General features: G+C 44.8%; 1 protein-coding gene across 2 annotated transcripts in view; it reads right to left on the reverse strand.

Moving 5' to 3' along the window:
• Positions 1-27,819, reverse strand: part of BSDC1 (BSD domain containing 1) — a 148,801-nt gene that overhangs the window by 118,672 nt on the left and 2,310 nt on the right. For both annotated transcript variants that reach the window (XM_069223374.1, XM_069223373.1), the window contains exons 2-5: positions 22,303-22,363; positions 11,634-11,750; positions 10,655-10,822; positions 10,378-10,432 (exon numbers count right to left, since the gene is read on the reverse strand). In XM_069223374.1, coding sequence (XP_069079475.1) covers positions 10,378-10,432; positions 10,655-10,822; positions 11,634-11,750; positions 22,303-22,363 — 401 coding nt within the window. The remainder of the gene's footprint in view (positions 1-10,377; positions 10,433-10,654; positions 10,823-11,633; positions 11,751-22,302; positions 22,364-27,819) is intronic.

A 27,819-nucleotide genomic window follows, 5' to 3' on the forward strand; every position in this document is an offset into this window, starting at 1 on the left:
CTCACTTGTGTGGGTAGGCCTAGCGCCCGCGACAGGAAACGCCCCAAAGCGCAACGTGGACACATCAAAATTTTTGGAAGAAAACAGAGGTGTTTTTTGAGAAGTGCCTACCTGTAGATTTTGGCCTCTAGCTCAGCCGGCACCTAGGGAAACCTACCAAACCTGTGCATTTCTGAAAACTAGAGACCTAGGGCAATCCAAGGAGGGGTGACTCGCGGGGCTCGGACCAGGTTCTGTTACCCAGAATCCTTTGCAAACCTCAAAAAGTGGCTAAAAAAACAAGTTTTCCTCAGATTTCGGTGACAGAAAGTTCTGGAATCTGAGAGGAGCCACAAATTTCCTTCCACCCGGCTTTCCCCCAAGTCTCCCGATAAAAATGATACCTCACTTGTGTGGGTAGGCCTAGCGCCCGCGACAGGAAACGCCCCAAAGCGCAACGTGGACACATCAAAATTTTTGGAAGAAAACAGAGGTGTTTTTTGAGAAGTGCCTACCTGTAGATTTTGGCCTCTAGCTCAGCCGGCACCTAGGGAAACCTACCAAACCTGTGCATTTCTGAAAACTAGAGACCTAGGGCAATCCAAGGAGGGGTGACTCGCGGGGCTCGGACCAGGTTCTGTTACCCAGAATCCTTTGCAAACCTCAAAAAGTGGCTAAAAAAACAAGTTTTCCTCAGATTTCGGTGACAGAAAGTTCTGGAATCTGAGAGGAGCCACAAATTTCCTTCCACCCGGCGTTCCCCCAAGTCTCCCGATAAAAATGATACCTCACTTGTGTGGGTAGGCCTAGCGCCCGCGACAGGAAACGCCCCAAAGCGCAACGTGGACACATCAAAATTTTTGGAAGAAAACAGAGGTGTTTTTTGAGAAGTGCCTACCTGTAGATTTTGGCCTCTAGCTCAGCCGGCACCTAGGGAAACCTACCAAACCTGTGCATTTCTGAAAACTAGAGACCTAGGGCAATACAAGGAGGGGTGACTCGCGGGGCTCGGACCAGGTTCTGTTACCCAGAATCCTTTGCAAACCTCAAAAAGTGGCTAAAAAAACAAGTTTTCCTCAGATTTCGGTGACAGAAAGTTCTGGAATCTGAGAGGAGCCACAAATTTCCTTCCACCCGGCGTTCCCCCAAGTCTCCCGATAAAAATGATACCTCACTTGTGTGGGTAGGCCTAGCGCCCGCGACAGGAAACGCCCCAAAGCGCAACGTGGACACATCAACATTTTTGGAAGAAAACAGAGGTGTTTTTTGAGAAGTGCCTACCTGTAGATTTTGGCCTCTAGCTCAGCCGGCACCTAGGGAAACCTACCAAACCTGTGCATTTCTGAAAACTAGAGACCTAGGGCAATACAAGGAGGGGTGACTCGCGGGGCTCGGACCAGGTTCTGTTACCCACAATCCTTTGCAAACCTCAAAAAGTGGCTAAAAAAACAAGTTTTCCTCACATTTCGGTGACAGAAAGTTCTGGAATCTGAGAGGAGCCACAAATTTCCTTCCACCCGGCGTTCCCCTAAGTCTCCCGATAAAAATGATACCTCACTTGTGTGGGTAGGCCTAGCGCCCGCGACAGGAAATGCCCCAAAACAGAACGTGGACACATCACATTTTTTCATAGAAAACAGTGCCTACCTGTGGATTTTGGCCTCTAGCTCAGCCGGCACCTGGGGAAACCTAGCAAACCAGCACATTTTTGTAAACTAGAAACCCAGGGGAATCCAAGATGAGGTGACTTGTGGGGCTCGGACCAGGTTCTGTTACCCAGAATCCTTTGCAAACCTCAAAATGTGGCTAAAATACCACGTTTTCCACACATTTCGGTGACAGAAAGTTCTGGAATCTGAGGGGAGCCACAAATTTCCTTCCACCCAGCGTTCCCCCAAGTCTCCCGATAAATATGATACCTCACTTGTGTGGTTAGGCCTGGTGCCTGCGACAGGAATAGATCACACAACGGTCAATGTTGGTCCTTACGTGAGGCAGCTGTTGACCCTGGGGTGATCCATTCCTGACACAGGCACTAGGTGTAGGCACTCAAGTGGGGTAGTGTTTTTATCAGGACAGGTGAGGAGTCACTGGGTGGTAGGAATGTTGTGGATCCCAGCATATTCCTGTAGTTTGTGTGACAGAAATGCGAGAAAAATAGAGTTTTTTCTCAACATTTCAGCTTTGCAGGGTATTCTGGGTAAGAAAACTTTGGGGAATCCACACAAGTCACACCTCTGTGGACTCCCCCGAATGTCTAGTTTCCAGAAATGTTTGGGTTTAGTGTGTTTCTCTATATGGCCGCCGAATCCAGGACCAAAAACACAGGTGCCTGCCTTACAAAACCAGTTTGTTTTGCCATAGACAATTTTGATGTCTCCACAATATGATTTGGGTGGTGGAATTTGGGGCTGAACTAAATTGGTGAGCTCCCAAGAGAGCACTCTCTCTCTGCTTGCCGCCGCATTCACCTGCTCTCTGGGTTGGCCTAACCCACTATTACCCAGTTGCACGAACAGCTTGCGAAGGGACAGCAGGACTGTCCTCATCACCTCCCTCATAATGTACTGGAAGAGGAGTTTTCGAATGGGACTCCTCTGACTGAAAAATCACTCCCAGAGTCTGCGCCATTGTCCTATCCCTCAGATGCTGCCTCAGTATCTGATGTCTCAGTCTCTGATCCTATGTCAGAGCGGTCCTCTATAACCCGAGTGCAGGCAGCAGTCATCCATCAAGATGCCATCTCTGCTATTGGCTAAACTGTTGCTCTAAAACACTAGCCTACGTAGACAGTCACAAAATCGATGGTGTGTGTGAGATACGTGCAACAGTAGAGGCCACCTTACCTGCGCTTCTTCCCTCAATCAGCACGTACTTTCAAGACACTCAAAAAACACCTTGTCACATACCATTCGTCACAGTCTTTAGCACCTCCTGCGCCCAGTCCAACAATCATTATTGGTGCTCCCACTCCCTCCTCCTCGGATTCCCTCATTACCACCCAGCAAAAGTGCCCTTCATCTCTCCATAGACTTTACTAATGTACTCAGCTATTTACATAAAATACCGATGTGCTCTTTGCAGTAGGCATATAAACCTTCTGCGCTTCTTTATGGCACTAAAACTGCCACTAGACAAGTCGGACCCTTTTCCCCCCAGGGAAACCACACACATATTGACAAAAGTGATGTATATATGACAGCCAACCACCTGAAACTCAACTCAAGCAAAACCGAAATAATCCTCTTTGGCCCTCACCAAAAAAACCTGGGACCCCCCATGGTGGCCCACCACGCTAGGCCCTGCACCCACCCCCGCCAACTACGCACGCAACCTCAGCATCATCCTAGACTCCTCCCTCTCTATGACCCAACAAATCAACGCTCTTACCTCCTCATGCTTCAACAAACTCCGTATACTGAAAAACATTAAAATGGATCCCCACAGAGACCAGAAAAACTGTCACTCACGCACTCATCAGCAGCAGGCTTGATTACAGAAACGCCCTCTACGCCGGCACCACTCTAAAACTCAAGTGCAAACTACACGCATCCAGAACTCAGCAGCACGACTCATCCTCGACCTCCACCGACACGAACACATCTCTCCACACCTCAAATCCCTCCACTGGCTCCCCATTGACAAAAGGATCACCTTCAAGATCCTCATCCTCACACACAAATCACTCCACAACACAGGCCCTGCCTACCTCAACGAGAGTCACCTTCCACACCCCCACACGAAACGTCCGTTCAGCTGACCTCTCTCTCGCCTCTGACCCCCGCATCAAACACACCACCACCGGGGGCAGATCCTTCTCCTACATTGCACCCAAAACATGGAACGCACTCACAACCCACATTCGCAAGACCCAAAACCTACTTCTTTTCAGGAAGGGCCTCAAAACCTGGCTTTTTGAACAGTGAACCTCCTAGCCCCTTTCCCTCCCTCCCGTCCCCCCCCCCAGCGCCTTGAGACCCTCACAGGTGAGTAGCGCGCTTTATAAATCTCTTTGATACAGATCTACCTATATATATATATATATAAATATATATCTACATAGATATATCTATAGATATATCCATGTACCTAGATATATCTATCTACATAGATATATATATATAGATATATACATATATTTTTTTTAGTTGTTGTATGGTTTCCTTGGGGGCCAAAATGGCCCCCAGGGAAACCCTACAACATCTAAAAAAAAAATTGCCCCCACAGGGGGTCACCCTGCCCACGGGCGACCCCCTGTCATTTCATTTTTTTTTTTTTGAAAAAAAAAAAAATCCCCTGGGGGGGGGCGCGATCGCGCCCCCCCCCCCCTCCCCAGGGGGCACCTACCTTTTTATTTTTTTAGGAATATTATCCGGGGGGGGGGGCGGCCCGTTTTCCGGGGGGGGCTGCCCCCCAAAAGTGAAATCCCTGGTGTCTAGTGGGGTTTCCTGGCCCCCGATCGCAGCTGTGCTGCGATCGGGGGCCAGGAAACCGTTTCAGAAGGCCTCATAAGAAAGGGGAGACTCTCCCCTTTCTTACGAGGCCTTCTGAAACTGTTTCTGGCCCCCGATCGCAGCACAGCTGCGATCGGGGGCCAGAAACAGTTTCAGAAGGCTTCGTAAGAAAGGGGAGAGTCTCCCCTTTCTTACGAGGCCTTTTCAAAATGTTTCCTGACCCCCCCGATCGCAGCTGTGCTGCGATCGGGGGAGCCAGGAAACCTGAAAGTGTTTCCTGGCCCCCGATCGCAGCACAGCTGCGACCGGGGGCCAGGAAACACTTTCAGGAAGGCCTCGTAAGAAAGGGGAGTGTCTCCCCTTTCCTACGAGGCCTTCCTGAAAGTGTTTCCTGGCCCCCGATCGCAGCTGTGCTGCGATCGGGGGCCAGGAAACACTTTCAGGAAGGCCTCGTAAGAAAGGGGAGACTCTCCCCTTTCTTACGAGGCCTTCCCGAACGTGAAAAAGGCCGTTTTCCCCATGAAAGCAGGAAGCGGCCGCAAGGCTGCTTCCTGCTTTCATGGGGAAAACACCTTTGCAACGTCAGCGCGCCTCGCGGCGCGCTGACGTCACAAAGGGGCGGGTGGGAGGCGGGGGGAGACACGGTAGCTTCCGTGTCTCCCGGGGGGGGGGAAAAAATAAAAAATTAATCCTCGGGTGCGACGCACCCGAGGATTTATTAATGCCCTTCCTGGTGTCGGCCACTGGTCGTGACCCGCACCAGGGAGGGTGTGTGGGCGTCGGCCAGTGGCCGACGCCCGCATTTAAGAGGTTAAAAGGCATGATCATGGAGCTCCCTGAAAAACTCAAGGAGATGGGATGTCCTCTTGCCATGTCTGCTTTTCGCTTACAGAGAGGTGCCTCAGAAGGGACTAGGGTTCTCACCCTTTGAACTTCTGTTTGGCCACCCTGTAAGGGGACCACTAGCTCTTGTGAAAGAAGGCTGGGAGAGACCTCTTCATGAGCCTAAGCAAGATATAGTGGACTATGTACTTGGCCTACGTTCAAGGATGGCAGAGTACATGGAAAAGCAAGTAAAAACCTTGAGGCCAGCCAACAGCTCCAGAAGTTTTGGTATGACCAAAAGGCTGCAATGGTTGAATTTCAACCAGGGCAGAAAGCCTGGGTTCTGGAGCCTGTGGCTCCCAGGGCACTTCAGGACAAAAGGAGTGGCCCTTACTCAGTGCTAGAAAAGAAGAGTCAGGTCACCTACCTGGTGGACCTAGGCACTAGCAGGAACCCCAAGAGGGTGATCCATGTGAACCGCCTAAAGCTCTTCCATGACAGGGCTGATGTGAATCTGTTGATGGTAACAGATGAGGACCAGGAAGCTGAGAGTGAACCGCTCCCTGATCCCCTCTCCACAAACCCTAAAGATGGCTCAGTTGATGGAGTGATCTACTCAGACACCCTCTCTGGCCAACAGCAATCTCATTGTAGGAAGGTCCTGCAACAGTTTGCTGAGCTCTTTTCCCTAACCCCTGTGTACCCATGATGTGGACACAGGAGACAGCATGCCTGTCAAAAACAAAATAGTCAGACAGTCTGACCAAGTTAAGGAAAGCATCAAAGTGGAAGTCCACAAGATGCTGGAATTGGGAGTCATTGAGCACTCTGACAGTCCCTGGGCTAGCCCAGTGGTCTTAGTCCCCAAACCTCACACCAAAGATAGGAAGAGAGAGATGAGGTTTTGTGTGGACTACAGAGGACTTAATTCTGTCACCAAGACAGATGCCCATCCCATTCCAAGGGCTGATGAACTGATTGATAAATTAGGTGCTGCCAAATTCTTAAGTACCTTTGACTTAACAGCAGGGTACTGGCAAATCAAAATGGCACCAGGAGCAAAAGAAAAGACAGCATTCTCCACACCTGATGGGCATTATCAGTTTACTGTTATGCCCTTTGGTTTAAAGAATGCCCCTGCCACCTTCCAAAGGTTGGTGAATCAAGTCCTTGCTGGCTTGGAGTCCTTTAGTGCAGCTTATCTTGACGATATTGCTGTCTTTAGCTCCAGCTGGCAGGATCACCTGGTCCACCTGAAGAAGGTTTTGAAGGCTCTGCAATCAGCAGGCCTCTCTATCAAGGCATTAAAGTGCCAGATAGGGCAGGGAACTGTGGTTTACTTGGGACACCTTGTAGGTGGAGGCCAAGTTCAGCCACTCCAGCCTAAGATCCAGACTATTCTGGACTGGGCAGCTCCAAAAACCCAGACTCAAGTCAGGGCATTCCTTGGCTTGATTGGGTATTACAGGAGGTGTGTGAAGGGATATGGATCCATAGTGACAGCCCTCACAGAACTTACCTCCAAGAAAATGCCCAAGAAGGTAAACTGGACTGTAGAATGCCAACAGGCCTTTGACACCCTGAAACAAGCAATGTGCACAGCACCAGTTCTAAAAGCTCCAGATTACTCCAAGCAGTTCATTGTGCAGACAGATGCCTCTGAACATGGGATAGGGGCAGTGTTGTCCCAAACAAATGATGATGGCCTTGACCAGCCTGTTGCTTTCATTAGCAGGGGGTTACTCCCCAGGGAGCAGCGTTGGAGTGCCATTGAGAGGGAGGCCTTTGCTGTGGTTTGGTCCCTGAAGAAGCTGAGACCATACCTCTTTGGTACTCACTTTGTAGTTCAAACTGACCACAGACCTCTCAGATGGCTGATGCAAATGAAAGGTGAAAATCCAAAACTGTTGAGGTGGTCCATCTCCCTACAGGGAATGGACTTTATAGTGGAACACAGACCTGGGACTGCCCATGCCAATGCAGATTGCCTTTCCAGGTTCTTCCACTTAGAAAATGAAGACTTTCTTGGGAAAGGTTAGTCTCATCCTCTTTCGTTTGGGGGGGGGGGGGGGGGTTGTGTAAGGAAATGCCTCCTTGGCATGGTTACCCCCTGACTTTTTGCCTTTGCTGATGCTAAGTTTTGATTTGAAACTGTGCTGAGGCCTGCTAACCAGGCCCCAGCACCAGTGTTCTTTCCCTAACCTGTACTTTTGTTTCCACAATTGGCACACACTGGCATCCAGGTAAGTCCCTTGTAACTGGTACCCCTGGTACCAAGGGCCCTGATGCCAGGGAAGGTCTCTAAGGGCTGCAGCATATCTTATGCCACCCTGGGGACCCCTCACTCAGCACAGACACACTGCTTGCCAGCTTGCGTGTGCTGGTGAGGACAAAACGAGTAAGTCGACATGGCACTCCCCTCAGGGTGCCATGCCAACCTCACACTGCCTATGCAGTATAGATAAGTCACCCCTCTAGCAGGCCTTACAGCCCTAAGGCAGGGTGCACTATACCATAGGTGAGGGCACCAGTGCATGAGCACTGTGCCCCTACAGTGTCTAAGCAAAACCTTAGACATTGTAAGTGCAGGGTAGCCATAAGAGTATATGGTCTGGGAATCTGTCATGCACGAACTCCACAGCACCATAATGGCTACACTGAAAACTGTGAAGTTTGGTATCAAACTTCTCAGCACAATAAATGCACACTGATGCCAGTGTACATTTTATTGTTACATACACCCCAGAAGGCACCTCAGAGGTGCCCCCTGAAACCTAAACCGACTACCCGTGTAGGCTGACTGGTTTTAGCAGCCTGCCACACTCGAGACATGTTGCTGGCCACATGGGGAGAGTGCCTTTGTCACTCTGTGGCTAGTAACAAAGCCTGTACTGGGTGGAGATGCTTATCACCTCCCCCTTGCAGGAACTGTAACACCTTGCGGTGAGCCTCAAAGGCTCACCCCCTTTGTTACAGCACCCCGGGGCATTCCAGCTAGTGGAGTTGCCCGCCCCCTCCGGCTACGGCCCCACTTTTTGCGGCAAGGCCGGAGGAGATAATGAGAAAAACAAGGAGTCACTGGCCAGTCAGGACAGCCCCTATGGCAACCTGAGCTGAGGTGACTCTGACTTTTAGAAATCCTCCATCTTGCAGATGGAGGATTCCCCCAATAGGGATAGGAATGTGACCCCCTCCCCTTGGGAGGAGGCACAAAGAGGGTGTAGCCACCCACAGGGCTAGTAGCCATTGGCTACTGCCCTCCCAGACCTAAACACACCCCTAAATTCTGTATTTAGGGGCTCCCCAGAACCTAGGAACTCAGATTCCTGCAACCTAAGAAGAAGAGGACTGCTAAGCTGAAAAACCCTGCAGAGAAGACGGAGGCACCAACTGCTTTGGCCCCAGCTCTACCGGCCAGTCTCCCCCCTTCTAAAGACACTGCTCCAGCAACGCTTTCCCCAGGGACCAGCGACCTCTGAATCCTCAGAGGACTGCCCTGCTCTAGAAGGGCCAAGAACTCCCGAGGACAGCGGCTTTGTTCACCCAAGACTGCAACTTTGTTACAAAGGAGCAACTTTAAACAACCTGCATTTCCCGCCGGAAACGTGAGACTTGCTACTCTGCACCCAACACCCCCGGCTCGACTTGTGGAGAACAAACACTTCAGGGAGGACTCCCCGGCGACTGCGAGACCGTGAGTAGCCAGAGTTGCCCCCCTTGTGCCCCCACAGCAACACCTGTAGAGGGAATCCCGAGGCTCCCCCTGACCGCAACTGCCTGTTCCTCAGATCCCGACGCCTGGAAAAGACTCTGCACCCGCAGCCCCCAGGACCTGAAGGATCCGAACTCCAGTGCAGGAGTGACTCCCAGGAGGCCCTCTCCCTTGCCCAGGTGGTGGCCACCCCGAGGAGCCCCCCCCCCCCCTTGCCTCTGCATCGCGAAAGAGACCCCTTGGTCTGCCATTGATTTCTACTGCTAACTCGACGCTTGTTTACACACTGCACCCGTCCGCCCCCGTGCTGCTGAGGGTGTACTTTCTGTGCTGACTTGTGTCCCCCCCAGTGCCCTACAAAACCCCCCTGGTCTGCCCTCCAAAGACGCGGGTACTTACCAGCTGGCAGACTGGAACCGGGGCACCCCCTTCTCCATTGAAGCCTATGGGTTTTGGGCACCACTTTGACCTCTGCACCTGACCGGCCCTAAGCTGCTGGTGTGGTAACTTTAGGGTTGCTCTGAACCTACCTTGGACCCAAACTTGAACCCCGTAGGTGGTTTACTTAACTGCAAAAAATAACTAACTCTTACTCCCCCCAGGAACTGTTGAAAATTGCACTATGTCTAGTTTTAAAATAGCTATATGTGATTTATTTGAAAACTGTGTATGCTATTTTGATTATTCAAAGTTCCTAAAGTACCTACCTGCAATACCTTTCATTTAAATTATTACATGTAAATCTTGAACCTGTGGTTTTTAAAATAAACTAAGAAAATATATTTTTCTATACAAAAACCTATTGGCCTGGAATTGTCTCCGAGTGTGTGTTCCTCATTTATTGCTTGTGTGTTTACAACAAATGCTTAACACTACTGCTTTGATAAGCCTACTGCTCGACCACACTACCACAAAATAGAGCATTAGTATTATCTCTTTTTGCCACTATCTTACCTCTAAGGGGAACCCTTGGACTCTGTGCATACTATTCCTTACTTTGAAATAGTGCATTCAGAGCCAACTTCCTACAATATATATATAGGGTGCTGAATCATTCTCAATAGCTTTGAAATGAACAAATGGTTGTCGTATTTTGGGGAACTGTGGTGGTAGGTCCCCAGTTTCCTTGTACTCTTAAAGGATTTTATGAAATCTTCTGTCTATGATTATTATGAGATATGTGTGGCTGATTGGTAGCGCCTCTGCCACAAGATTGAAACTTCATGACTTGAAGTCAGTTTGCAACCAAGAGTACTCCTGGTAACCCTTCATGAGTCACCAGAGCGGGAGATGCTCACTACATCAAACTGCGTGCTACAACTCTCTAGATCAGACAATGAAAGAAGAAGTATATATGCGCATAAACACACAGTGTGTGCAAGCAGACACACTTAGAGGTGCACTTACCATCTGGCTCGTTGCAGTAAGTGGCTGGGTCAGATTGCATACTATACAGACGAGCCTAGAACAGACAAAGGTGTTTAGGGTAAGAAAGAAAGATAGAAAGGAAAAGAAATTCAACATTCCTAATAAATAATCAAGAGAAGAGAAGAATAATTCCCCAGCACGATGACTAGGACCCCAGAACTGAACATAACCAAAGCCTGATCAGGAGAAATACACCATTCACAATTACGGTACCAGCAAATGGATTTCACATAGCACTCATTGTGGGAGGCCCTACCTTGGTGCTGTCATAGAGCTCTGTGCTACCAGAGGGAGTTGCCATCAATGTTATAACATCACAGTCAATTGTTTTGTCTGGCGAAGGTGCAAATGTGTCAGAGATGGCACCGAGGAAGTCAGAGAGGCCTTTCTTCACTTTCTCTGTAGGGCCAGCAGAGTTCTCCACCTTCTCAGAAAACAGAAAACAACATATTTACTGAACGCATTATCGTGAAACTTAGTGAATACTAGAGAAGGGATGGAAAGAAACAGTGAGAGTCTATAGTCAAACAATGAACTCACCTTAACCACAAGGCTAACTTCGACCACTATTTTGGTGTCCTTATTCTTCTCCTACAACATGTTCATCTGCAACAGCTATAAACTACAAAGGGCAGCATTCATGGCCACACTGGAGACAGGCAACAGCAGTAGCAACAGACTAACACAAACCTCAATGCATCAATAATGCCAAATTCAGGTATAAAAGAGGAGCTGCTGCACACCTCAATGGTGAATGCACTCATTATGATGCTAATATGGATTTCAAACTGAGTGAAGCAAACACCACAAATCTAAAGGAACAAATAAATGACAAACACAGGAACTACCCTTAAAAGACACCTAGGCTCTCCAGTACTACTCTCCATCTTTCTTTCTCTCAAGTTGTCCCAGAGACCCCTCTCCCACATTACCTACCAGTGCACTAAAAAAGCTCAGATAGTATTCTCTTGAAACCACCATACTTACCACACAATTCGAGGTTTTACAACTCGTTCTCTCCACTTCATCATCCCAGACAAAGACACATCAAAAACCCTTTTATTTCAGACATACCTAGCTAACCTTTCACTCCCCATCCCCAATTAAAGCCTATCTCTAATCAGAAGGCTTTAAACCACAATTTATATATTCCACAAGAACCAGCAACCATAATTCTCAAATGGTTGACTGTGCATTCTTGCCACTCACAACCACATCCTCCCACCAGTACTCACAGCCAGCTTTTCCTTCACCACATTTGCTGTGGCAGCGATTGTGCAGGCTGTGTCATGTTGTACGACTTGTGAAAACTCAGTCAAATCTTTTTTGATGAATTCCAAAGCTTCCACGGACTGCAAAACATAAGAAGTGCATCATATAACAAACTATCAAACAAACAAACCGATATACACAGCAAGGTAGTTAAGCAGGATGCTGGGCACGGCTCACCTAAGGATGCCAATGTGTTGCACTTGTACCTGCCAAGGAGGTGAGGTGTAAAATAACTGTAACCAAACTATTCTTAGTAGGAGTAAGTCTTTTCAGAAGGTGCAGATAAAAACAGAGAGGACAGTGACCTATATCTCTAAGGGTTTTTTTCTGCTGCTTATGCGCTGTGGAAATCTCTTAATATGTGCCACTGCCATTTGAAAAATACCAATTACACTTTATCTCTTCTTCTCTTTGGCCTCTCCAGAGTTGAAGATTTGCAATTAGGTTGTGAATTCCAACAATAGTGTGGTGTGCTCGATCAAAGTTATTTTTATTTTGATGGGGTCAAGTTTTTAAGTACTAGTGGCCGTTTGGTGTACTAATGGCTGTGTGGTGCACTGTATGAAAGTTATCTTTTCACATTGTATTTTTAATCTGGAGCACTGCCATTTTTTTTGTTTCTACTGAATTTCCAGATTGTATGTGACATTTTTATACAATATCCGCTTCCCTTCAAAGAAAATTTGTTCTTTAAATATTTTTAAAACAAATAAATTCACAAGCTACACTTACAATGACTCAGTCACACTGGGTTCATAGACTTTCTTCAAAGTTAAGAAATGTGAAATACCCAGCATTTGGGTTATCTGTGATGCCATCAGCAGGGCATAGCAGCTTTATGTTGCATAACTAACCACAAGTGAAAAATTTCAGTGGCTGCTATGTTTTACATCCTAACAAGAATTACATTTCACTGCATTTTAATGACAATTAGTTCCGATTACTGATCCTAGCAAACTACATCTAATAACATATTTTGGGGATATTTTGGCCTCACCCATGCCCTATGGCCAGTGTTCTCGACCCAGTGCCAGCTGGGTACGACCTGCAGGAAGCACAGGTTGTGCTTAGTAGCCCTCTCACAAATACCTACAGGGTAGAGAGCGTCTCCCAATCAAGCAGGGCATAAGCCTCTATGATCATCTCCACAGACCTCCAGGCACAGGTAAAGCCTTTGGTCAAGACGTGCACAGTCTCCCAGACCACAGAGTCGTGGCACTATCTTGGTCCAGACATGAGCATCTAAGTCAGCTCTGGGGCTTAATGATGGAGCTACTGGTGTGCTCAGAGATGGAGTAAAGAGTCCATGGGCTGCTTTGGGACTTGATGGCGTACTTGTGGACATTCTCTTTGACTGGATAATGTCGATGGGGCTGTTATTGATGTAGCTAACTGTGCTTGTCCTGGGATAATACGATGGAGTAGAAGATCTGTCTTTGGACTGGATAGAGGGTGAAGCCCTCCTGCTCTGTTTTTTCAAACATTGTGCTTCGCTACTTCCCTTGGAATGGATAAGCAGGCTGTGGTACTGCACTGGGAGTGGATGTTAGCACTGAGAACCTGCGTTGGGAAGAAGCCCCTTGGCCTGTTCCAGGATTCGATTATGCTGTGGGCCTCTTACGGTGGCAGGATGATGTACCATTAAGTTTGTGCTGGTGTTAGGATGGCGGGGGCCTGCTCTTTAAACAATTCAATTTGATTATGTTTGTTTAACCAGAATTGTACAAACGCTAAATGCAATTTATTCAGCTACAAACACGCTCTCCAACTCCAACAAGAACGGGCAATACGTTCCCGCCCTTGCAACAAAATACTGTACATACAAAGGGTATACAAAATGTTCTAGAAAAATAAAGCATTGTTTTTTTGAGGAGCTGCCTGGTCAATCAAGGGACTATAATATAATGTCATTAAGGTCTGCATGCTTAGGAGTACTAGAAAATGGCACTTTGCAAACAGTTAACTCCAAGGATCTTTACAAAAGGTACAACTTAACAGTAGAGGTGACTGGGTTTCTTCTCCACAAGAGCCTTGTGTCTTTAGGCAGACTCACTTAATTTTGTACTGACACCTGCGGATATTCATGAATGCCTTAATTTCCTTATTGTTTTCTAAAAGGTATTACATTTGCAACCGTTTACATATGTTGGTAGAATCTAGCTGCATCTAGACAGCTACTCATTTATACCATGAAAATCTCACAAAAAGGACACTTTTTAACCCTAATCTCTTAACTAGACATTAAACCGAGCAGGTGACAATTAAAGGATCAACCCCTGTTATGTACAGATACTAGTATTATTAGAAATGTGGCATTATCAGACTTACTACACCCTGACATAATACAAGAGTACAGTATCAGATCTCTGATATAACAAGAATGCCAGTATAATTTGTCCCTTCACTGCTTGGCACCAAATGGGGTAAGTGGATTTTTGTACAAAACAGATTTCTGAAGCATCCTATTCTTTGGGAAAGTAGCTATTTTATAAAATGGCACACCAGTGTATGTAGGAAGATGGCTCTTTATATAGTGGACCAAAAAGAGGTACACTGTGCAGAGTCCACGCAAACACCAGACTCATCACAGAGGCACAAATTACATCCCAAATGCTCTCTTTTGTGGTAGTGTGGGTGAGCAGTTAGGCATGTCAGAGAGTAGTGCTTAGCATGTATGGTACACACACAGGCCATAAGTGAGACACACTCAAAGAAATCCAATACCAAATTATAAAAATAACATGTACTTTTATATAAACTTAGATACCAAGATCACCAGAATCAGGTGAGTACTTTTCGAGTTATGAATTTTTTGAGTTTTCAAAAGTTGACAGTGCATTTTTCAGATGCAGCAATGTTCTCCTATGGGGGAGAACAAGCACTGCATACAAGTATAGTACAGCGACTTACGGGACCAATCTCCTGGACTTAAGGTAAGTATGGGGGAAGGTCCAAGGCCACAACATGAAGTCACCTCGGCAGCACTGGGGCAGCCGGGCGCAGTGGTGAAGTTTAGTCTCGGGTGCCCCATGTAAGTTCATGGGGATTGGTCCAGTCACAAAGTTGCTGCAGGGGTGGACTGAGAGTTCAGTCCGGGCAAGCCACCAAGGGGGTTTAAATCTTGCGATGCTCGGGGACAAAGGGGCACCAGTGGTCCTGTTCTCCTCGGTCTGGGGCTTCCGGGTGCAGAGGTGGTTTGGACCGTCAGTTTTACCACCACCGAGGGCGGGCGCAGTGGAGGTGACCCAGGTTGCAGGCATGGACTGCGGTTCCAGTTCGGCCAAACCAACAAGTGGGCTCAGGTCTCACGAGCCTGGGGGACGTAGGGACACCAGTGGTCCTCTTCTCCTTGGTCTGGGGCTTCGGGTGCAGAAGTGCAGTGGACCGTCGGGTCGCCGTCACAAGAGGCAGTCACGATGAAGGGGAGTCTGCAGATACGGGCTGCAGACATTGGTGAGAAGTCCACAGTGGATGAACTCAAGGTGGCCTCGAACCACATTGACACCACTGGTTCACTTACTCTCGGGCTAGGAAGCTTGGGTGCAGTGGTGATGTCCAGCGTCTGGTTTTTGGCAGTCCCGATCCTCACAGCTCTTTTGTGGCTTGACTGCAGAAGCAGACAAGCAGCTCCTTTGCTCCAAGGGAGTACTTGGTGATTTGCAAAGCACTGGCAGCTCTCCCATTTTCTTGGAAATGACAGAGCAGGTCAGTCGCTCCTTGAGGGTCGGGTGCAGCAGGCAGGTTAGCAGGGTTGGCACCAAGTCCTTTCTTGCTCCGCGATTCTCAGGTTCAGTAGGCTTCTTGTCCCCTCCTTCTTTTGTGTCCAGCAAAGATCTGAGATCCTGGTATAAGAGGTCCCCTAAATACTCAATTTAGGAGGGTTAGGGGGAGTGAAGGGTATTAGCCAATGAGCTACTTACCCTTGGGGTCACTAGCTGCCCGCAGATGACCACTTCTTTTTGGGAGTGGCCATCACCCTCTACCAGAATTCCTCATTCCAACCACACACAATATGGCGGAATTCCTAAGGCTCTGTTCATTTCAGGCTGGTCACCCTAGGGGTCTGTCCAGCCTGGAAAGGCAACACGCCTCCTGCACAGCTAATTTTCCCATCTGTCTAGGTGCCAGATGGGCCCTGGGTTGGGGTCGTCATCTTCTTCTGAGGAAAGCCAGATTTGCATATCAAAGACAGTGGGCTTCTCTGAAGCATTCCCTGCCTTGGAATGCAGATTTGCAGGTCATCCTGTTGGAATGGTGTAACACCCCTGTCAGAGCAGGCTTTGTTTCTAAACTCCAGAGAGCAAAAGCTCTTGCCCTTGGGAGTTAGAATCTCGTCTATTGGTGGCAGGCTAGCTAGAACTAGTCAGAGAGCCCACCAGTAGTTGGTAGGTTTTCAGAGGCACCTCAAAGGTGCCCTCTGGGTGCATGTATTAATAAACCCATCACTTTAATCAGTGAGGGTTAATTATTACGAGATGTTTGATACCAAACATCCCTATTTTCCGTGAAGCCATCGTGTAAATAGGGAACTCGTAGAGACCAGTGTCCAGCACATGTATTTAGTATTACTTCCATGTTTACTTACTATGTCTTAGAATTGACAAAGACATAGCAGGGGCATAAAAACTCTTGCAGAGATTTCTACATATTTAATATAATGCACCCTGCCTTAGAACTGTAAGGCCTGCTGTAGGGGTGACATACAAATATTACATGCACTGCTTAGGTTGTGTGCCATATGGTGTGTACACTTTTGGAAGCACCTTGTCACGCAGCCTGCAATGGCAGTCTGCATGAGTTTGGTGCTGTGACACTTAGAGTGGCACAAGTTGTGCTGCAGCTCTTAGGGGCCCTCTTCAGTACCTATGCCCTAGGTACCAGGGTTACCATTTACTAGGGGCTTACAGAGGTGCTAAAAAGCCGGGCCACTTGGGAATCAAGTGACCAGGTGTCTTGTTTTGGGGAAGGAACACTTGGGACTGGGCACTGGGGACCTGGTTAGCAGGAACGCTATGCACATCAGTCAAAAGTTCATCAAAAACCAGACAAAACATGGAGTGGCTTCTGCAACCAGAACACAGATTCCTACACTGTATGATTATAGTGCCTTCTACAAGGTATGGATAAACAATTAATTGTCTGCAGTTGAGGTAATATTTGTGTCCATATACTAATACTGACAAGCTTGTATTTATGGTTCATTAATGAAAAGTCTTTGTTATTAGGGTGATATCCCCAACACCCCCAAACACATGTTGTAACCATGGACTGCAGTACTGTCAATGGTTCCAGTAAAACAATGTGTACACGCGTTGACAAAGTTTAACAATATGAAGCTCCCATAACGCTCCCAGAATGCTCTCTGACTAGATGAAAATATCTGCAGAAGCTTGAAAGCAAGATTGACAATTCTTTGCTTTCAAAATAAAATGTACACAAAAAATGCAACTAGGAAAAAAACTTTTGCTAAATGACTGTGAAATTTTAGGTACCATTTCTTTGAAGCATCATTCAGTGAAATATTTTGATGCATGCTAGTCTTTCCCAAAAAATATTCATATTGGAAAAATCTGTGAAACCAGTTTCAACAAGATTATGAAAAACATGAAAATAAACAAGCACTGGCAAAGCCAATAGGTCGGACATTGGTGGTCAGTCTTTTGGTTTTGTGAATGTGTGTCTTATTTTGACATGGCTTTTGTAAAACTTTATTGTTGTGGAGATGCTGGGCCCTCAATAGTGTACCAAACATTGGCAAATAGCAAAAGTATTTTTTGGTCCCAAAAAGCAAACATTGGCTCAATAGTTTCTGGCACCGAGCAAAACTACTTTGTGTGCCAATATGCTCCTTGTGAAAGAGCAGATTGCAATTACTCACGGTGAAGCCAGCCAATAGATGGAAAGAATGAATTTTAATACAAACAGAAACATTCTTGGTTAACGGCAAAACCTAACCAGGGGACCAACTGTTAAAGTCACAGAAGTGCATCCATGCTATATGTCTTTGCATTAGTGCAGATTTATATATTTCATGAATTTACAGAAGTAGACCAGGAAATCGTACTCCTAGAAAATATTTGTGAACTGCATTTTAGAACCAGCAAATATGCATGTATTGATTTGCTCATGCGAAAATATGTTGAGTGGTTAGAATTTCCCTTTCCCCGCTTTTTTCCAAACCTGGAAGACATTTTACTTCTGCCCTTGTCAGGAGTAAATTTCCAACCTTTACCTGTATGGAAAAAGATTAGGAAGAGCTTGTGAAAACCTATAAAACATACAAGCTAGTAGGCTTGCACAGAATCAAAAAGGCATCCAACCCTCGAACTTTGTCTTACCACTGCCTCCAGCCCTCGTATGTAGATTTGCAGAAAGGTGGCAAAATAGGGAAACTGCTAGTATTCAAGCCCTACTATAGTACTAGCCCTGGCATAATCAGAGAGGCTATTAATAGAGCTCTTATATAAAGAGATTGCTGCCATAATATGCCGTGGCACTGTACGGCACAAAAGGGTCAAGTAGATTTTTTACGGGACAAGTAGATTTATGAAGGAACATGCCCTATGGACAAGTAGATAATTTATTAAATTCCACACCTCTGATATGTTTTAAGTCTATCGACCAAATATAGGCCATATTATCATCAGCAAGTCTGAATTTGCCATTCTGGTAGGATAATAAGATGTGTGATACCGATAAGGTGTAAAGATTGCAAAAGAAGGCTGATAGGCTATAGAAACCCTTGGCTTGGTGAGGGGAGCAGCACTCCACTTTAGCTCCATATGTGCTCTGTGAATGATTATTAACCTGTGCCACATAATCATGAGCACTGCCATCAATACCGATAAAACAAACTGGTAATGCTAGGTTCTTAAATCTGACCCACAGGAAGTCCCTTCTTAGCCGGTAATAAGCTTCAGAGTAGTTGATAAACTGAACGTATTTTCTGACTAAAACAGAACACAATGACTCAGGAGAATTAATAGGCTTAAATCCAGCTTTGAATAATGGAACAATTAGAGCGTCTTCAATTATTTTTACAAGAAAGCCAGTATGTATATTCAACATATTTTATGTATTTTACCAATACATGAAATTGATCTGTACAAAGATGAAATACCTACTTGGACCCTTTTCCAAATAGTACTGATAATCATTTTGGTATGAACTTGTGGTCTATGCAGGCAGCTTGAAAGTTCACAGGCCCACCTTTCTGATCTACTTTCTTTAACGACACTGAAATCCTACACTGCAAACTGAAACTGAATGGCTTAGCTGATATAGCATTCTGTGCCCTAAGTGGTCGGGTCGGCCCAATTGCTGGGTCTTCTGTCTGAACTGATAAACAGAAATTATATTTAATTACACTTTTACACATTGTTTTACTGATCCGATTTATGAATTTTTTTTTTTTGGGATCTAATTTTGTACACAATTGGCGCCAAAACTGTGAAGTTAGCCCAGTGGCCTCTTCTACCAGTTCCAGCAGTTTGGCATTTGCCTTTTTTTGAAGCAGGAATATATTTCATTTTAGCCTAGCTATGCAGCCTTTCAGTAGATGTTAACTTTTCAAATGAGAAACATCCATGCTGGCTATTAGTTTTCACTAATGGCATTGCAGGCTCGGGTAGACTATAACTCTTGACTACGTAGAAGAATTAGAAGTTACAACAAGGTTTCCCAAGGAGTAGGTTAACCAGCAAAAAGATCATAATAGGTGGGTGGAGCATACTGTGCAACAGTGCTTGCCCAATCACATCCAACACCAGTGCTCTGCTTCCCTTTTGATTAGTTTTGTGCTATACAAATACCACATAAAAATACCGCCCTAGAAATCAATTTATTATATTCTGATGACTCCATGTCGGAGGTATATTTCATCTACATTACTCAATAGGACCCACCCGATTTACTCCAACAAAATAGAGTCGGGCCAGCAATCTGCAGTGATTTCAGTGAAAACCCTGAGAATCTACTTAGAATCTTTATTAGCTTGTAGAACACTGTCACTTTGAAAAACTATTTTGTAGCATCCAAAATTCAACAGAGATAAAGATCTAGCCACCTTCAGATTCTCTACATAATGAATAATGTGCATATTTGGCCACCCAATCTCAATGCGCACTTTCATTTAGGAATTTCATGTTACAGGTGTTTCTCATAGCATTCCATCAAATACTTCTCCTTCCTAATCCCATTAGTTATCTAACCAAATCTCATCTGGTGCACCAATGTAAAAAGCAACTCACTCATTAGCTCTGGCTACAGACCGCTTTATCTATCTATCTATCTGGAGGATCTCGTGTCTTAAATTTTTCAACAATGAGAATTAGAGAGAAAGAGAGAGAGGAGGGGGGAGCTTTTAACCAACAGACAGTCCCTACTTAATGGGTAATAAGCTGCAGAGTAGTTGATAAATTGAACGTATTTCCATGTAGTTTTTTTGGCATGTCAATGGGCTGCTGGTCTGTCCAAGACCACGGTATTTCATGGGCAATTACATTGATCCATTTGTATTTCCATTGATTTTGGTGATGGGGCTCAAGTAGTCTTTTTTAGACTACAGCCAGTGTGTGCTCTTTGATGTATTCCGTTTGCTCACATAATAACATTTCAATTGCTGATTTAAGTCTTTCTTTTTTAGGCGTGCCTTCTGTTTGAATGCTATAGTCTATTCAAAAACTAATCGCCCATATGCATGGATTTGTTTTACTTTGCTGCCATGGTAACTTGTAGCTGGATTGACAACTTTACTTATGCACAAAAGTTTTGAGCACACACTGGCTTTCTCAAAGATGGGATTAAAATATTGGCCCCTATTCAAAAGTATGTATTATTCACTATACTGTTCAGTAGGCCTATTATGTTCGTCCCTTACAATCCAAATTTCATCTTCTGATTCCTTATCATAACACTAGTCGTTGACGGTACAACTCTGCTACTGTGGCCTGTTCAAAAAGGGGCTTTCCATATTGCTGGTGCCCAAAATGTTACTTTGTTTTGATATTTTCTTTCCAGGACATCTAGGGAAACGCATTCACCCAACTATTATCAAGCACTCATCCTAACAAAAAACGGACTTATTGGCTTTGCAAATGCTTGTTTTGCAGTGCATTCAAACTGATACAGGTTGAGTCTTTCTCTATTAATTTGTGTTGGGTATACACATAGTATACAAGAAAAGTATGCACTGTCTGAATCGTGTTGCGTGCAGCACAAGAGGCAGGTTGACTGCAAAGTATAAGGCCATCGCACATTCCTCGTCACATCGCCAGTGCTTCAGAAATCACACAGCACTTTCTTCACCCTTGTCCGATTGCTGGTTGTAATCTAAAGTTGGCCCAGAGTCCTGACTAGAAGCAAAAAACTGGGCTAAATTGTTTTGCGTGTCCAGCCTGTGGAAGACTCAAGAAATGTCCTGTTGTCACGCATGGCCTTCCCCTTATGCACCAGTCTGCTAAGGAAAGACAGATTTTGAAAATATCCCAATAACAAGGAAACATGCACCTTCTCCCATGGAATCCACAGTGCCTTCAGTCAGTGCTTGCCTATCTCTATCTCCTCCTTTGGAAAATTCTAGAAATAAAGTCACAAAGAAGATCTCAACTTTGCTTTGCTATGACTAGGATTTTCTAATTTGACATCACAACTTCTTGCACAAGACACCAATTTGAGAAGTCCCTTAACACCAATCCTAGGACGGTGCAGTCATCAGACTTACGGCCACATCGGGCTAACCTTTCCTAGCGACTCTACTTTAGTGTCCTAATGCATTCTATTCCATATGGTGATTTTTTCCCCTCCTATGCGGGTTGCTTCCATTAATTTGTTGTCTTGATGATGACTCTGGTAAAACACTCACTGTAGGGTCGAAATGTCGACAAATCAACTAGTGGACTGATATGATTCATTATGATGTATACATTACTGTATTTTGATTTTGAGTCTTGCCACTGATTTAGAAATGTATCAGCCCCTACAGATGAACGTACATATATGATGTATATATATTTCTACAGCACCAATGCACACTTTCACGGTTATTACTATTCACCTTCACTGTGTCATTTTGGGGCACCTGTAATGCGCTATATTATACTGATTGTATGATTCTTATATCTGTTTCGGAATCATAATAATTTGCCTAAGAGGTTTAGGCTATAAACCTCTTCCGAAGGGAACCATTGTCTTGTGTTTATTTTTTTTACTTGTGTTGACAGTAGCGTCTCGGTCATGGGGTTGAATCCAGGACAATATTGGGAAGCCTGGATTGTTGGAAGATAGCATGTAAGTTTCACTATGTGACTAGATGAAGTTGTGGGACTGCCCTGTGACTAGTGACTGAGCAGCAGGTCATCTCTGGTGATGCTATGATGGAGCTGTGGAACTGTTTTAGTGATTGTGTTAGAGAGATAACGGTACAATGCGGCATTATGAACAAAAGAAGTGGACGGACCACGATACCCCAGTATTTAGATGGGCACAGCACAGAAGGGGGCTGAGGCGCAAAGGGAGCAGACGATACAACAAAGGTGAGCAGAACCCATGAAGGAAAAGACAATGGAATTTTCCAGCGAACATGACACTTTCATAGCCCATAGCTGAAGCCTGCAGATGCCAGATATGTCTCACCTTATCTCGCACATTCTGATAGCTCTGCTGCAGCCAACTCCGCCACCAGCCGCCATCCTCACTGAAAAATAGAAAACATGAGTGGGAAATACAGTAATGTAATCTCTTCTGTGAACTTTCATCCCATGTTCAACTTCACTACTTTTACCTTGCTTCAGGGAACAAAACTATCCCTGCCCCAATATCACACGGCAACATTAGCCTTGCCCAAACACCAGTGGCTTAAGTCTACCCTGCCTCTACACCAGTGGCCAATAAAACCCTTCACACATCCATCATTGACTCATAACAATCCTGCATCATGGCTGACAACTCTACTACAGCCGAAACTTAAGCAGACCAGACAAGCCACCATTACATGTGTAACACAAGCCATCTCTATACTCTGGAGCAAAACACCAATCCAGTCCTACCACCAAAATTCAGCAACACAATTATGGTCATATCACAATTTCAAAGGCTAGGTGTTTTAACACAACAACATAAACTTAATTTACTCCAATAAAGTATAAAACACTAGAAGGTGCCATTTTTATGCCACTCCCATTAGAAGTCACCTTTCAACACCAAGACCAACGACAGACAGCATCCCTACTTCCACCACAGGGGCAAAGCCAAACCTCTTACAAACACACCGTAGAATCAACCACCTGTGTCCCCCTACACCAATGGCTGCAAGCTCCACTGCACCTGAAATCTGGCGTTAATAGCAAAACTACCTATAACACTAATACTACACAATAGACCGATACCACTGCAGCCCCATACCAAGGATTAAGAACTCCCTGACACACCTACCAAAACACCACGAACCAACATAGTTGATGAATGCAATAATTCTTTATCATTTCTACCTCAAAAGTAGCTACTGTTGCCTCCTCCATGATACAAACTAGGTACCAATGCCACCTATCCATAATACCACGCATGAGCACCACCCTTCCTCTCATTAAACATGCTGTTGGTTGATAAATACTCCAGACAAGGACTTAACATCTACTTTAACCATGTAAATGGCACAAGATTATACCAGCTGTCCACACCTGAAGGTGCCATCCATGCTTCAGCATCACTGTATGGACAGCCAAGATAACAGTGAATGGTGTTGTAGGATCGTCCTTAGATGCACTTTCCAAACTACACTAGCTACTAAGGAAATGTTCAGAAAAACAGAGCCCAGCCTAGAATGTACCGATAACTGGGACTTACTTACATCACATACATGCACCGTACTGGTTTATGTGTGCTATGCCATGGTGCCTTGTAATCTATTCCTGCTTCAGTCCAATATGCTATAGGTAACAAAGTGTTGTACAGAACTGTACCTGTTCGACAAATGCCCTTGCCAGTAGGCCTCACTTTACCACACAAAGCCATGCTTGTTTTTTCCTTGTAGGACAGGTGACTGACAATCCCAACTGTGATGTACATAAAATGCTGGTAGCTTGTGTTCAAGGGAAAGACTGGCCAAGACACTGCGCACACACAAAGTATAGAAATTAGTCTATCATATTACAGCAAAAGAGATGGCACCAGACTTTGTCATCTCTGGGGCACTTGAAGACTGCTATAGTTCAGTCTTAAGTACCCATGTGCACTGATAATGATCATGTAACTTTGTTGAAAACAGAGCAAATGAGCTATGGCAGGCACTGCATCATGGGAAAGGAAAGTAGATACACCAGTGAGATCTTTAGATTCAAGTTCCTAGTATTGGACTCTAGGGAACCAATAGAAGAAAACGGATGAGGGAAGGACAGAGTTTCAAGCAGAGCAAAAGGCCAGGGTGTATTAAAAGCAGAGAGAGAAGACATACATTTTTTGGAGTGCTCGAGTCCCAAATGATCTATTGGCGCACAAACGTCAGATAGTACTTTTCAGCACTGGTCATCGTTGCTAACTAGATCACAAAGACATGACTAAACAAGAGTGCTCCCCTCTCCATTGGTTTACTGCGGTGCACTGAAAATGTATACACAATTTTAAACTCCAGTCACTTATGTTGGAAAATATTTTAGAACATTCTCACTAGCCCTCGGCTAGACATGGGCCAGAAAAATACAAACAGATTTTCAAATGGGAAATATCCGTACTGAAGGTCCCTTAAAGTATTGATGAAAAAAATCAAAAATGGTTTAATATTAAAACAAATAATAATTGTAGTGATTATCAATTTAAAAAAAGGATTGGGCTCAGTTTTCAGAGTTCTAAAATGGTGCTATGTTTACCTGGCATTAACACCACATCAGGGGAGTAACACAATATTTAAAATCTCAGAAGAAAAATACATTTGCTAAAGACATGACTGTTGCTATAGCGCAAGACTACATCAAAAATCTGAATAAAATTTGTCTACTACACATTAAAATTAGTAACTTTATCTATAATCAAAATAAAAATGCCACCATACTCTCAATAATTATGAACAAAAAACAAGGGCCAAAAATTTAAAATAATAGAGTTTCAATCTGACTGTATTTGTTGCTGAGATGCTAGGCAAGTACATGGCAACCAGAAGGGGCAAGAACACAGGCCATCGGAGTCCTCCTGCAATTCTACTCCAGGGATGGCATTTCCGCTTCTGTGAAGCACACAAATATGGACAAGGAGGCTTGATTCCCTTTCTTGGTTTACCTCAGGGTGATGTGGAGTTTTAGCATCTAACATTTCAGGACCTTGCACTTTTCCCATATAAATGCACGTCACCCACTTGCCATGTAATTTTCTTTAGCAATGCGAGGGAAAACACGGAGTGGCAGGATGCACACAGCACGTGTCGTATGAGTGGGGGCATGGTAGCCAGTGGGCAAATGAGACATATGATTAAGTGGTTGATAACATTAATTATAAACGGACTACCCCATAAGGCTGAGCAGGATTTGAGGGTGCCCTTCTTTCTAGTGCACTTTAAGTTAGAAAATACGCTCCTCAAGCAAGAAAAAAATAAAAATAAACAACCTTGCTGGTGGTTCCAGTACTCTCATTACTTTTTCTCCCTCACGCGGGTCAAGAAATGCCTGCACCCAAGTATAAAAGCTTCTCCAAAAGGTATCAAACACCTCAATTACAATGAACCCGAGCATCCCTTTGTATAGGCCTCAAGCAAAACCATTGCGTTACCACACAATGGTTGTGGAATTCCTATTGCCCCACGCCCGGACATATTGTCCGAGGTCAAGGCCAACAAGTTTTCATGTTAATTTTGTTCTTAGGAAAAGTAGGCCCAACCCCCTGCAGCACAAACCATTTGGCTGCCAGTTTACAGAGAAGTGAACTGTCTGCATTTGAAGTAATATGTGTCCATATGTTAATGCTGTTCGAACTTGTATTTATGGTTCATTAATGAAAAGACTTAATTATTAGGGTGCACACTGTAAATAAATGTTTTATAGTCACAGTGCACTACTGACAGTGGTTCCAGTTAAAAAAGAAAATGTACATACACGTTTGAAAAGTTTAACAATATGAGCCTAAATATAATGCTCCCAGAATGCTCTCTGATTAGATGCAAATATTTGCTGAAGCTTGTAAGCAAGAGTTCAGAAAAAAATGCAAGTAGGTGACAAGAGTTTTGCTACTATGACATTTTAGGTGCTATTTCTTCGAAGCGTCAATTTGTAAAACGTGTTGATGCATGCTAGTATTTATAAAAAATATTCCTAATGAAAAATCAGTGTAACCATTTCAAAAACATTATGGAAAGCATGAAAATAAACAAGCACTGGCAAAGCCAACCAATCCAACATTTTTGTGAGTCTTTTGGTTTCATCAATGCATGTTGTTTTGACATGGCTTTTGTAACCCTTTATTGTTGAGGGAGCTGCCATGCCCTCACCATTGTAACATTGGAAAAAGCAAAAAACGTTTTTTTGGTCTCAAAAAGCACACATTGCCACCGGTGGCCTAACAAAGGCTCCACAGCCCCCCTCCAGGGGGCTCACTCAGCACAGCACCTGGGCTGAGTAGTCTCGGGGGGGGGGGGAGAGGGGTGGGCGTGAGGGGGTCCCCCTCCATGTTCTTTGCAGGGGAACCACCTCCAGTTTCATTCCGCCGACTGCCACAGTGGTACCTGGCACTGAACAAAACTTTGTGTGCCAATATGCTCCTTGTGGAAGAGCAGAATGTGATCACTCACAGTAAAGCCAGCTGATGGAGAGAGAAATAGAGTTTAATAAAAACAAAATGTCTTTAACGCCAGACCTAATTAAGGACCCAATTCTTAAAGTTACAAATGTGCACGCATGGTATATGTCTTTGAATTAGTACCTTTCATGAATTCACAAGAACTTACAGAAGTAGATCAGGAAATCTTACTCCTACAAAATATTTGTAAACTGTATTTTAGCACGAGCAAATATGCATGTGTAGATTTGCTCATGTGAAAATCTATTGAGCGTTTACAAGTTCACTTTCCCTCCAACCACTTTTTTCCCCAACCCTGGAAGAACTTCTACTTCTGCCATTGTCAGGAGTAAATTTCCAACCTTTCTCATTATGGGGAAAAATTGGAGAAGAGCTGGTGAAAATCCTTAAAACACGACAGTAAGTTTGCAGACTCAATGGCATTCCAGCCATGGAACTATTGCTTACTGCGTCCCCCAACCTGTAGATCTGCGGAAAGGTGGCAAAATAAAGAAATTGCTATAGAGGGGATTGAGACTGCAAGTATTCAAGCCGCCCTACTATAGCAGTAGCCCTGGCATAATCAGAGGGGCTATTATCATACCTCTTACATAATTAGATTGCTGCCATAATTTGTTGCCGCACTACATGGCACCTAAGGGACAAGTAGATTTTTTACAGGACAAGTAGATTTAAGAAGCAACTTCCCCTGATTCTTCAATGTTTTTCCAACGTTACACTGCTCTTTGGCTACTGTTCAAAAGAGCTGGACAGGTGGTTGTGAAGAAGACAGAACAAGGACTAAGAGTCCTTTCCTAGAAAATGACGCAAGATGATCGCTTAGCTCACAAATGCTAGGAATGGGGAGATATCATATTCTCAACTAGTCTACGAGGATACAGGTTGCATAGAACTTCTTTGCCAAATAAATCTTTTAAAAAAGCAAGAGAAGTTGCTCCATTTACTGCCATAAAAATGACTGCAATGGGTACAGGTGCTTGAAAGACATCAAAAATTGTTTGTTCAGGTGAAATGAACACAGTAAGGTGGCTCAGACAGGTATACACTCTACACTGACATGCCTGATGACGTCCAGATCACGAATTTAAAAGATGCTAGGTTGAAATAGGCAGTGCACCTCTCAGCGGTCATTAAATTGAGTGTCTATAATCTTTTAACACTAACATCTGGTATGCACAACTCTGGCAAATAATACAAGTGCTACATTAATTAAATGTATATGATTGGTATTTGTCCAATTTTAGATACCTTAAGACCTTTAGTATCGTATGAGTACTATAAAAGAGAGAATGCCCCGTGGCTTGTGATACATTTAGGCCCCACGTATGTTATCATTAAATGGTTGGAAAACAGTAACAGACATCGTTCGTTCCA

Source organism: Pleurodeles waltl, chromosome 3_1 (genome assembly GCF_031143425.1).
Source record: "Pleurodeles waltl isolate 20211129_DDA chromosome 3_1, aPleWal1.hap1.20221129, whole genome shotgun sequence".
In the NCBI taxonomy this organism is placed as follows: domain Eukaryota; kingdom Metazoa; phylum Chordata; class Amphibia; order Caudata; family Salamandridae; genus Pleurodeles; species Pleurodeles waltl.